At 31.4% G+C, this 13,012-nt stretch overlaps 2 protein-coding genes across 2 annotated transcripts; one reads left to right on the top strand and one right to left on the bottom strand.

Moving 5' to 3' along the window:
• Window positions 1–534: 534 nt before the first annotated feature.
• On the bottom strand, window positions 535–1,788 carry LOC136977322 (uncharacterized). The gene has a single exon (XM_067272791.1). The coding sequence runs from the start codon at window positions 1,786–1,788 to the stop codon at window positions 535–537; it is 1,254 nt and encodes a 417-aa protein (XP_067128892.1).
• A 1,158-nt stretch (window positions 1,789–2,946) lies between these two features.
• Window positions 2,947–4,200, top strand: LOC136977321 (uncharacterized). The gene has a single exon (XM_067272790.1). The coding sequence runs from the start codon at window positions 2,947–2,949 to the stop codon at window positions 4,198–4,200; it is 1,254 nt and encodes a 417-aa protein (XP_067128891.1).
• The last annotated feature ends 8,812 nt before the right edge of the window (window positions 4,201–13,012 follow it).

Below are 13,012 nucleotides of genomic sequence, written 5' to 3'. Positions count from 1 at the left end.
CAAAGCCAAAAATGAAAAAAAAAATTGCATGACGACTGAAATATACCCTATATATTTTCGTTTCAAACTTTCTCCTTTCAGCACGAAGGTGGCTTTTTAAAACCAATCACGGATTCGGTCAGGCTCACGTGAAATAATTTCCGACCAGAACTCGAATCTGCGGCATATGACTCATCTGTATATGTTACACCGCGCTACAAACCAAACCAGAATTATTATTTGAAACTGAGGAAGCTTAGGAAGAAAAAGGTTAAAGATACTATAATACAACACCTTAATTTTGCTGAGAATTAGATATTTTAATCACAAACGCTTTCAACCTGATTAACAGGCCATCTTCAGGTCTAAAAAACGATAATGGAACAGAAACGTTCCATGTATAGAATATAAATATTTAAATCAAAATTTTTAGAACAAAAATTTAAAAAATATACAATAGAGACGGAATAAAATATAAAATTAAAATATACAAGAGAATAAATAAAAATAAACTAAAAAATATAATATACATAATAAATCTTCCCATAACTGATTCTAGCATGAGTTTTCAGTGAATTTTTTAATCATGTATTTCCACGCCGACGACAGGCTCTCAGCATCTCTCGCATTCAAACACCCTTCCCGTAGCCTACTCCTATATATTTCAATCTTCTCCGCTGTCATTGATAAAGTGGGGGAAGATACTGGTTTTATAATCGTTGCCTCGTCCCATTTTACTATCGAACCTTGGACTTGCGACATTTGTGACAAAACCGTGGTATTGGATCCTTTTTTTACGTTATACCGATGTTCTTTTAGCCTTACCCCTAAGCTCCTGTTGGTGACGCCGATGTAGTCTTTCTTAACATCTAGTTGGATGTTTTCATAAGGAACTTTATAGACCCCTGGTTTCTCTTCTGTCTTTATTCTATCCTTATCATTTCTCAATATCTTATATAAATTTGGGGCTCTTTTTAAAATCATTCTTGCTTGTTTCTTATTAGCCACTTCTTTCATAATACTGCTCAAATTACTGTTATACGTAAACTTCAAGCGTCTATTGTGATCCGTATTTAATCCTTGTTTCTCATTGTTCTTTTCATATTTTTTGAGTAATCCTACTATGGTGCTTTTCTTGTAGCCTAGGGCCTGAGCTACTTGCAATATTCTTTCAATTTCTTTATTTCTGTCACCGATTCTATCACAATACAAATAGGCTCTTCTTATCAAAGTTTGAAACGCAGCCATTTTATATCGATATGGATCCATGGACTGTGCTGGTATATATAGCGGGGTGTGAGTAGGTTTAACATATACGCTTGTGGACAAATGATCTCCCATGAACTTTATATTAATGTCTAAGAAGTGTACACTCACGGAACTTTTTTGCTCTAACTTTAATCTAAGACCATCCTTGTTATTATTGATTTTATTCAAAAATTCATGTATCCTGCCACTGTTTCTCCATAATATAAAAACGTCATCCACATATCTGATGAAATGTATGATATCTTCCTTAAAATTTTGTAGAGCTTCTCTTTCCAACCTTCTAACTACCAACTCGCAAAGAATTCCAGAGAGGGGACTTCCCATCGGAACCCCTCTTTTCTGCCTGTAAATTCGACCACAAAATGTAAAACAAGATTGATAACATACCAGGCTAGCGAGTTCTTCTAGGTCTTGGGTGTAACTAAGCAACTGAGGGTTGTTGTTGTACATGAAATCCAATAATGCCTTCACACATGACTCAATCCTTACTGAAGGATACATACTTTCATAATCTAAAATGGTCGCAACTTCGTCCTCCATTAACGAAATATTTTGCATTTCTTTCACTACGACAAGAGGATCTTTTGCCACCAGTCTATCGTCTTCTATCTGTCCAATAATAATCTAAAATGGTCGCAACTTCGTCCTCCATTAACGAAATATTTTGCATTTCTTTCACTACGACAAGAGGATCTTTTGCCACCAGTCTATCGTCTTCTATCTGTCCAATAATAATCTAAAATGGTCGCAACTTCGTCCTCCATTAACGAAATATTTTGCATTTCTTTCACTACGACAAGAGGATCTTTTGCCACCAGTCTATCGTCTTCTATCTGTCCAATAATCTTTTGCCACTGTCTATCGTCTTCTATCAGTCCCAGATGTGGGGAATAGTTGGGAAACCTCCATACAGGAGATGGAGAGAGGGATTGTTGGCATGGATCCTTTAGATAAAGAATTCTTTAGATGGAAGACTGTCATCAGTAACCGCCCAAAGAAAAAAGCAACTAATATTAGCAATAGAGACATATGGCTTACGAAGGAGTGGTTAAGAACGAATGATATAGTGTTGACCAAAGCGGACAAAACTAAACATTTGGTTGTCATGAAGAGGCATACATATAACAGGGAATTACATACTTACATCAGGAAGACTGAGTGTGAAGTGGTTGACGACAAAATGATTGGATCTCTGGACAGAAGGGTCAAAAAGATGGAACGCTCAAGTCTCGCGGCCGTTTTGCCTTTTCTGAAGAAATGTCACAACCCAAATTCAGGAGCTCCAAGATTGTTTGCGTTTGCTAAGACGCACAAAACTGGAAATGAATTAAGACCGGTAGTAGAGAAATGTAGGGGGCCCACCTTTATCTTAGAGAAAAGGCTACATGAATATTTATCCTCACAGATAGAAGACGATAGACTGGTGGCAAAAGATCCTCTTGTCGTAGTGAAAGAAATGCAAAATATTTCGTTAATGGAGGACGAAGTTGCGACCATTTTAGATTATTATTGGACAGATAGAAGACGATAGACTGGTGGCAAAAGATCCTCTTGTCGTAGTGAAAGAAATGCAAAATATTTCGTTAATGGAGGACGAAGTTGCGACCATTTTAGATTATTATTGGACAGATAGAAGACGATAGACTGGTGGCAAAAGATCCTCTTGTCGTAGTGAAAGAAATGCAAAATATTTCGTTAATGGAGGACGAAGTTGCGACCATTTTAGATTATGAAAGTATGTATCCTTCAGTAAGGATTGAGTCATGTGTGAAGGCATTATTGGATTTCATGTACAACAACAACCCTCAGTTGCTTAGTTACACCCAAGACCTAGAAGAACTCGCTAGCCTGGTATGTTATCAATCTTGTTTTACATTTTGTGGTCGAATTTACAGGCAGAAAAGAGGGGTTCCGATGGGAAGTCCCCTCTCTGGAATTCTTTGCGAGTTGGTAGTTAGAAGGTTGGAAAGAGAAGCTCTACAAAATTTTAAGGAAGATATCATACATTTCATCAGATATGTGGATGACGTTTTTATATTATGGAGAAACAGTGGCAGGATACATGAATTTTTGAATAAAATCAATAATAACAAGGATGGTCTTAGATTAAAGTTAGAGCAAAAAAGTTCCGTGAGTGTACACTTCTTAGACATTAATATAAAGTTCATGGGAGATCATTTGTCCACAAGCGTATATGTTAAACCTACTCACACCCCGCTATATATACCAGCACAGTCCATGGATCCATATCGATATAAAATGGCTGCGTTTCAAACTTTGATAAGAAGAGCCTATTTGTATTGTGATAGAATCGGTGACAGAAATAAAGAAATTGAAAGAATATTGCAAGTAGCTCAGGCCCTAGGCTACAAGAAAAGCACCATAGTAGGATTACTCAAAAAATATGAAAAGAACGATGAGAAACAAGGATTAAATACGGATCACAATAGACGCTTGAAGTTTACGTATAACAGTAATTTGAGCAGTATTATGAAAGAAGTGGCTAATAAGAAACAAGCAAGAATGATTTTAAAAAGAGCCCCAAATTTATATAAGATATTGAGAAATGATAAGGATAGAATAAAGACAGAAGAGAAACCAGGGGTCTATAAAGTTCCTTATGAAAACATCCAACTAGATGTTAAGAAAGACTACATCGGCGTCACCAACAGGAGCTTAGGGGTAAGGCTAAAAGAACATCGGTATAACGTAAAAAAAGGATCCAATACCACGGTTTTGTCACAAATGTCGCAAGTCCAAGGTTCGATAGTAAAATGGGACGAGGCAACGATTATAAAACCAGTATCTTCCCCCACTTTATCAATGACAGCGGAGAAGATTGAAATATATAGGAGTAGGCTACGGGAAGGGTGTTTGAATGCGAGAGATGCTGAGAGCCTGTCGTCGGCGTGGAAATACATGATTAAAAAATTCACTGAAAACTCATGCTAGAATCAGTTATGGGAAGATTTATTATGTATATTATATTTTTTAGTTTATTTTTATTTATTCTCTTGTATATTTTAATTTTATATTTTATTCCGTCTCTATTGTATATTTTTTAAATTTTTGTTCTAAAAATTTTGATTTAAATATTTATATTCTATACATGGAACGTTTCTGTTCCATTATCGTTTTTTAGACCTGAAGATGGCCTGTTAATCAGGTTGAAAGCGTTTGTGATTAAAATATCTAATTCTCAGCAAAATTAAGGTGTTGTATTATAGTTGTTTACTTGCTGAGCACTTTTACTGTTATGGTTAAAGATACTTCAGAAATTCTCGAAATAAAAATTTATTAGCGTTGTGAAATAATATTAGTTCTGTTTCTACTTTGAAATCATTTTCCTATTATTATTAAGAGAACTGATTTTAAAAAGATCACAAGAGACAAATGAATAGAAAACAGATTAAAAATTTCCCCTAAAGCTTTGATATAATTTAGTATATTTTCGTAGTTAATCTATTATTAGAAAATAATTAATTTACGGTAAAGCCCAAGCTCGACTGCCTTCGTTATCGATATTAATTAAATCTGAAATTTTTAAAACACAGTTCCAATCTCTTGTAAGAAAGACGATAATTCGAATTAATAAAATATCTATAATGATGATGATAATATGAATTTGTTTAATATTAGTTACATCAGTGATTCCCAAACTTTTTTGATCCACCACCCCCTTTGTTCCATAAAGTTATACCCAATGCCCCCTAACCTATTTTCTCTTGTGTGAGAAAGGATTGGAAATATTCTTAGGAAAACTTTTTCGTGAATCTCACACTTTGTGCCCTTACCGTACATTGTTCTCAACATCTGGAAACCATTAAACGCAATGTTTCCTCTTATCTGTTTAACAGAAGAAAGGGAACGGCTGTCAGTGACCCCAACTTTTACCTTTAGTCACCGTTCAGTATCCTGCCTCTAGTGCTCCCTAGATTTACTCATCGCCCACTTTGAGAAACTGATTTACATCAATTTTTATTTTTTTCTATCGTGAATGTTTTTGATCGTACAGTACATTGAGCTATTAAAGTTTATTCGAACCAAAGTGCGATTTAAACCATTCAAGGCCACTGTAAACAAATTAATTCAGTAGAGTTTAAAATTATATAATATATATATATATATATATATATATATATATATAATTATATAATTTTAAATTTGAATATATTTAATAACGGAAGAGACCTATGCCCGAAACGCGTATCGGTGTGTAAGATAATCCTGAATAAAGAATGTCCACCTATGCACCCAGTTGTGAAGTAAAGAATAATTAAAAAAGACACTGATTCAGAGTAATAAAATAGTCAATATTTAAATTTTATTATAAAAATCACACTAACATCTCTTTTTTTGACGACATAAGGAATTTCAACTTCGATTCCTATAATTGAGAATCAATATTAAAAATTACTATTTTTAGATGTTCCAATTTTTCTTTACTAAAGTAATTCTTGCTGAAGGCTGAATGGCCAAGCGATTAGAGTGGCAGCCTATCGCTCTGAGGGACCCTGGATCGATAATCCCTGGGAGTTTTTCGCGGAGATGGTTCCACGGAGCTATAAATAACTGGAAAGGCAGCGGTGAAAACATCTTTGTGAACACCTTAAAGCCAACCAAGGTTACGTCTCGGTGTTTCGCCATATTGTGCAGGGAAAATTTGTTAGCAAATAAAGAGTATAGAGTCCGAATATCGTCCATCTTGTTTTTCGTATTTAAAAATATTTGTGTTTTCATTATATCCATCATTGTTTACTACAGTTTGTTTTTAGGTATCCGAAAAAATAAAATAATTTATAGGTTTAAAAATCCGAATTTTTAAGGAGTGTCCTTCCAATCTTTTACTGTTTCATTTTCGATATAGAGAAAAAAAAGTATGATGGGCTTAATATTTTTTCATGAATTTATTGCAGAGTCAGTGTATAGATTGCGTTAGATGTAGATACAAATAAGCCTACAAATGTGATCACCATTAGTAGTAAAAACAAAAGCAGCATATTTCGATGAACAGTTTCTTATATATTTCAAACATAGTTTATCAGGTAAACGGGTAATAGCATATCTTAACAGCATTCACTGCTATACTATACATAATTCTGTTAATTCTTTTTGGAGAAGAATGGGGAATAATTTCTCTCACTCATCGTGGATTTCTGAGTCATCCCAAACATGAAATGGGCTATCGATATACGTGCTTTATCAAATGCTCATGTTTACAAACGCATAAAATGAAAATCTATAATTCTTGGTTGTGAATACATCCATAACATACCCGTATTTGGACAGAATCTTTAAGAATTATCCATGTGTGATCTCTCACCATTGCCTATTCCGTGAGAGCTTGACGAATAATTAATATGGGGTAAAGATCTTGTTGATACTCCAACCACAAATAATATAAATCTATTGGCCACTCGGAAGATGATCAGATGGCAGGATTAGCTGAAGAGATAAAATCATTAGCCTGAGCGGCTCTGTCACTAGAAACCTAAAATATTCCACGGACGTCTTCCTTGCTATATCATTCATTTATTTATTTATTTAATCTCATGCTTAAATTTCATCTTGTGACCCTGGCATAGTACTTTTTCTAGCAGCTTCTTCAAATGGCACCATGCTTTGTCTTTCACTTTCTTCCTTTCTTTAAGCTACCAAAACATCATTGGGCTGCAATTCGAAAAATTGTACTTATAAATTCCCACTGTCTTCCCTTAATCTCGAGAACAGCATTAGATAGATGAAATCCGAGACCAGATATGGAAATCTTAGGGACAGGAGGCTCTGATTAACTGTATATGAACTTCCAATGCAAACTGGAAGTCACGTTATTTGGATTAAAAAATTCTCTTGTAAGGAGTTAGATAGATGACAGCATGACACTGCTGCCAACAGGAAAAGTATGATGTACAGGGACAAGACACTACTAATTTGAGGTGGAGAGCATATATTTTAATTAAATAAATTTTAAAAATTGCAGCCTGGCATTGTGACGATGTCACAATAAATAATTGCTCATTGTATCTCTCATACTTTCATGACATTTTCAATGGAGATTTGAAATCTTTCATCTCATTTCTCAATGCAATCAGTAGAACTTACTATTATTTTCCTTTTTCTATTTATCTTGTATCTTGGACTCTCTTGTCCATTTTCTTCACTACTCTGAGAACTAATCTTCCAAACTCCTCCCAACCTCATTGTTTACTGCTATTCCTTCTAATTTTTGGGTTCAAATAAAGTAGTAACTGTTTATACTGTAGATGGAAAAATTTATTTATTATTATATTTAAATGTATAATAAAAATATGTAACAACAAATAATACTTAAATTTCATTAATATACACCATTTTGAATCTTCAATGTTTAGTAAAAAGATTATCATCATATATAAATTAGTTGATTTCTCTTTTCATCCTATTTGCAGTTTATTTTTACTTTACATAAGAGAAATTCGCCAATTAAATCTAAGATTAATTTTGGAAAAGGATTGTTAGAACAGCCAACCTGTTTTTGCTTAACTCAAATCAATTGTCTGACTGGTGACCTGTGTGGATCACAACTCCACAAAGTTTTTGTGACCTGCTAATTAAACACAGTATTTTGTAGATCTGTATCAAAAAAAATTCAAAAATACACCTCATTTTAAAATCCATTTCAGTATTGAACAATAATTTTTTACTAAAACAAACAATAAATATTAAAATGATATTTTATTGTGCAAGATAAAACATGATATTAAATTAAATTATATGCATTATATCATCATTTGTTTAAATTTAAAGAATTCAGAAGAATGTTACTTTGTTCATAAACAAGTTATAATCATTCCTGTAGGCCAGAATGATACCAAAATTTTAAAAAAATATCCACTAAACAAAATCTTTAGTTGCTTCTATACTTTATCTTCCCTTCCAACAAACATCACAGATATATTTTATGCTGTATGTAAAACAGTGACAGTTTGTTTAAATTTACATTGAAATTATTCAATTATAGTCTATAAAATAATCATTCTAATTTATAAATTTTATAAATTTACATGAAAGAGTTAAATTAAGAATAATTAGAGTATAGATATAACATTTACCATAAGCAAAAATTAAAATTTATTTGAAAATAAAAAATTTCCTTAGTCACATGTCACTAAATTATTGAGCTCAAGTTAGATCAATGATAAAGCTTGCTCAGCTGCAGTTTTAATTCCTATGTACAGTAAGACCCTGCTTAACGCGGGGGATGCATTCCTAGATGACAGAGCGCTAAACGAAACAGTGTTAAACGGGGTCATCTTAACATGTAAATAAAGGGGGATACATGAAACAGAACAGAGAATAGGAAAATTTATCAGTTTTTTCTTTTTTTTGTTTTATTTTGTAACATTTATTGTCAAATACTTTTTTATTACATTAATTATAAACTTATTTATTGCTAATATCAAAATTTATTCATAAAACATTCATGAAAATAAAAAAACAGTTTGAGTAAAGAAGTTATGTTTGTGATGAAGAAGGTTCTTCCTCATTTGACATCTTTTGTTTCTTTGTGAAGAAGTCATCTAATGTAGTTTGCCTTTTCCTGTTTCGTTCAGCAAGCAGTTGTCGATAGCAAGACATTGCATCCATGACACTTCGTCTTGCCTTTGAACTTCTATCAAAATTGAAATAATTTTGTATAAACTGGTCCATTATTTCCATTATACTGGCTAAATGTTTTTTTAGAAAATCCGTTGAAAGTTTCTTTTGTTCCTCATCTTCAGAAACGCTAATTTCGTCATCTTCATGCACCTGTTGTTCTACTAATTCTTTAAGATCGTCATTGGAAAAACTTTCTCCAGTTGTAACTTGTGATAATTCTTCAATATCCTGCACATTTATATTATCCAACCCTGTTTTATTAGCTAGCTTGACAATTTCGTCGACATCAACAATGGATTCTCTTGTGTCAACATCCTTGCTTAGCTCTGGCCATACATTCTTCCATACTCCTTTCAAAACATTTCTCGGTCACCTCATTCCAGGAAAGATTGATGTCTACAGCATCCATGATATTACAGTTTTTCCAAAAATCTCTAATGGATTATTTATCTGCTCCATCTGTTTTATCAATCAGTTGTTGGAATGTCTGCCGCAGATAATAAGCTTTAAAATTTGATATTACGCCTTGATCCCAACACTGTGCGCAATCTCGGGTAATTCCAATACTACTGCGTAATACCGAAACAGCGTTAAGCGGGGTCTTACTGTATCTAATTTTTATCCTTATAATCAAAATGTATAGTCTGAGATATCATGACTACAGAGAGGAAAAAACAAGGAGGTTTAAACTTTATGCATACACATACATAATATATTTAAAATATGTTCAGACCTCAGAAATAAAACCCAATTCTACTAGGGGGAACTACTAGACAGATAATTTTACAGATAATACTTAGAAAACAAATGTTAAAGAATATATTTGTCTTCATAATGTTAATTTTACACATTACACAATTATACAAAAGTATATCTTTTGTTACTTAAATTTTAAACATGTGCTACTGATGTTTATATGAAGGAACTAGTAATATAATGTATAGTACTGGTAATATACTTTGATTGCATTTGAATGAGAATTGTCATCATCTTTCTCCCATAAATTGCTGGTGATGAATAGGCAAGTAGATTTCTGAATCCTGGTACATTGGAATGATATCTATTATCTATGATACAAGTTTTTAATCTATATTTCGACATTTTAACTTTTCATAATGAAAGAAGTTGACTAGTAGTAAAAATATTTTAATCAATTCTTTAGTATTCATTATTAAACTTTTCTATTTGTCAAATAGATCAATAAAGAATTATCTGTTTTAATTATTATATCCAAGTACATAAATTAATTTCCAGAAAATTTGTAAAAATTTTTTTTGCAAATGAATATAAAATAATTTATAAATTAAATTAATCATGCTACACTAAATACCAAGTATAGATTATAATGAGCAACACAACTTTTATGTTCCAGCATGTAACAAAAGATTGTGTTATGTTACATGCTGGATGTAACTAACTTTAATGTAACATTTTCAACTATAAGTGTGTTGAATAACATTCCATTCGTGTATTAAAAAAATAAATATCAAATAATGTGAAACGAGAAGAAAAAACTGTAGTATTATAAAATAAGAATATTTTCATCATATTTTACTACTATGTATTGTATGGATCTACATATATTTAAATTCCGTGATTGGGCTGCAATTTGAAAAAACTAGATCTATAAATTCCCATTGTATTCCTCCATCTTTCCTTAATCTTGAGAACGAAGTTATATGGATGAAAGATGAGACCATATATGGCAACCTAAGGGGCAAGAGGCCCCAATTAACTATATATATGAACATCCAATGCAAAGCAGAAGTCTATCAGAAATTTCTTGTTCAGTATTAAAATGTTCTTACTGTTTCATTTTCATTGACACTGCTTTCATTTTCAGATTCAATAATCAAATTTTTATCATCTGACTCAAACAAAAAAAGAACTAATGAAACAATGCTAGCTAATCAGTATTGTCAGTCCCTTGAGAGTAGCTACTCAAAATTTGTCAGATTTTATGCCATTTAAAAAACAAAAATATTTAAGAAATTATTCTGAATGTATCTGAGATCAGCCACAGTCTCTGAAAGAATATTTATATTTATATATGTAAATGGAACATTACTCAATACATTTAAAATATGGTGAAAAATATTGGTTACATTATAGATATTTTAGGCTATTATTTAAGATTCTTTATACAACAATAAACAGATATTTTTTATACGTACCTATAAAATTAACTACATCAGTTCATTTATTTTTGAATGTATACATTAATAATGAAAATGAATAGCTGAGCAGAAATAATAAAAATTACAAATTATTATTGTAAAATAAAATCAAAGCTTAAAAATATATTATAGAAATTTTAGCAAAAAACTTTAATATTCAGTTAAGAATTAGAAAAGTCAAAATTCAGAAAAATTTGTTTGTTTATTTTTTTTTACAACTTTAATCTGTCAAATTGTTTTCTAGTTTTCATTTTATTTGATCTATAGTGACTTATTTTCTTTAAATATTTGTAGGAATTCAAATTTTAAATAAAATAACAGTGAGAACAGTAAGTCTTCCGATATACTGTCAAGTGATTTATTTCTCAACTTCCTAATTAGATTATTTCTAACTGTTCTTATATGGTTTCTTGTAATACTCTATATATTTAAGATTTTGATGTATGTAAAGTTGTTAATTATAATATATTTAAATAATGTTCTGTAAATGATAAACTAAAATTGTTTTATTTGATTTTCCAGTACTTTTTAGAGTAGGAGTTGAAAACAGTGTTAAAACAGCAGCACAGAATATTTTAATTATTTTAAATTAAGCAAGAGAAGTACAAATTATCACACAGGTGTTAATTACATATAAATACTGATATATTTGCAAGCGCTTTTGTTTGACGTGCTATAAAACGTTGTCCTCAGGCAGACACAATCTCAAATATTTTTTTTTTTAGACTGTACTTTAAATTAATATATGGTATTGCACTCTGAGTGTAGCTCATTTAATCATATTTCCTTTACATTTGTTTATACAGCATTTTACTTTCTGACAAATATACTGTATGTTTTAGTATGTTAAAATATCTTCCAGAGCATGTTTGTCACACACACACACACACACACACACAATTTATCATATGATGTTCAATAAATCATCATATGACTAAATATAAATCTATTATATTTATGTTATGCAAAGAAGTTGCAAGAAAATCAAAAATCATCCTAATAACTGAATAAAATAATCAGTCATGTTTATCTGTTTGTGGAATTAGATTAATAATAATATTCAATTTGCAGTTATTTACTTTTACATATACTTGAGTTTGTAAAACTTTTTTTAATTATGACAATTATGTCATAATTATTGATCACTAATAAATAAAAGTATGAAGTGGGTTGTACTTACCAAAGTTTTTATAGGTCTTCCACATACTCTGGCAACATGTAGCACACATTGCCAAATTTCCAGTAGACATTGTACTCTGTTGGCAGAGCAGAGCTGAACTGTTTTAACAGTACATAAACTGCTTCATATCAGCTGGAATGGCATTTGTCAATGCTCATTGCCCTATTGTAATGTTATCACATCAGCAATAGGGCAATGGGCATTGTCATAACAAAATTGGTTGTTTTTGCTCAAAGACATGTCTTTCTGCAGCAAGTGCAGGTCATAAGTGATGTTCAGGAAATTTCTTATAATACTGTGCATTAACTGAAGACAACACAGCATATGTGAGGATGATCCCATATCAGTCATATGCAATGACAAGCACACTATGACCCTACTGGGAGATTTTCAGAGTTTGGTCTAGACAGGCATCTTAAAGATATGGCCCGTGAGACAATTACTTGTGGCCCGCAACATGAATTCAATAATGCTATTCGTTTATATTTTATCATCTTGATACCAAAGAAAATGTGATATTTTGTACTTAAACAAATAATACTTAATAATAATTATTATTATTGTTTTTATTTTTATTTATTCAAATTACTTAGAGTTATTTATTTTTATGTTTAATTTCTTGTTTACGTTATGTTTTCTCTATTTCATCTTTCAAATTAAAGTCCATTTTTGAAAGATCATTTATTACATAATTCACACTATTTTGCATATAAAATGAGTGTTTTCGAAATATTAGTAAATTACAGTTTTTCCTTGTACTTTGAGTTTT

Source organism: Centruroides vittatus, unplaced genomic scaffold, assembly GCF_030686945.1.
Source record: "Centruroides vittatus isolate TY-2023 unplaced genomic scaffold, ASM3068694v2 contig_453, whole genome shotgun sequence".
In the NCBI taxonomy this organism is placed as follows: Eukaryota; Metazoa; Arthropoda; class Arachnida; order Scorpiones; family Buthidae; genus Centruroides; species Centruroides vittatus.
Note: the sequence above shows the minus strand (reverse complement) of the source record. Positions and strands in the feature narration are given on the sequence as shown.

What these genes read in the sequence shown, in the direction of transcription:
- LOC136977321 (XM_067272790.1), top strand. Translation starts at nt 2,947, where the DNA reads ATGGAGGACGAAGTTGCGACCATTTTAGATTATGAAAGTATGTATCCT.
- LOC136977322 (XM_067272791.1), bottom strand. Translation starts at nt 1,788, where the DNA reads ATGGAGGACGAAGTTGCGACCATTTTAGATTATGAAAGTATGTATCCT.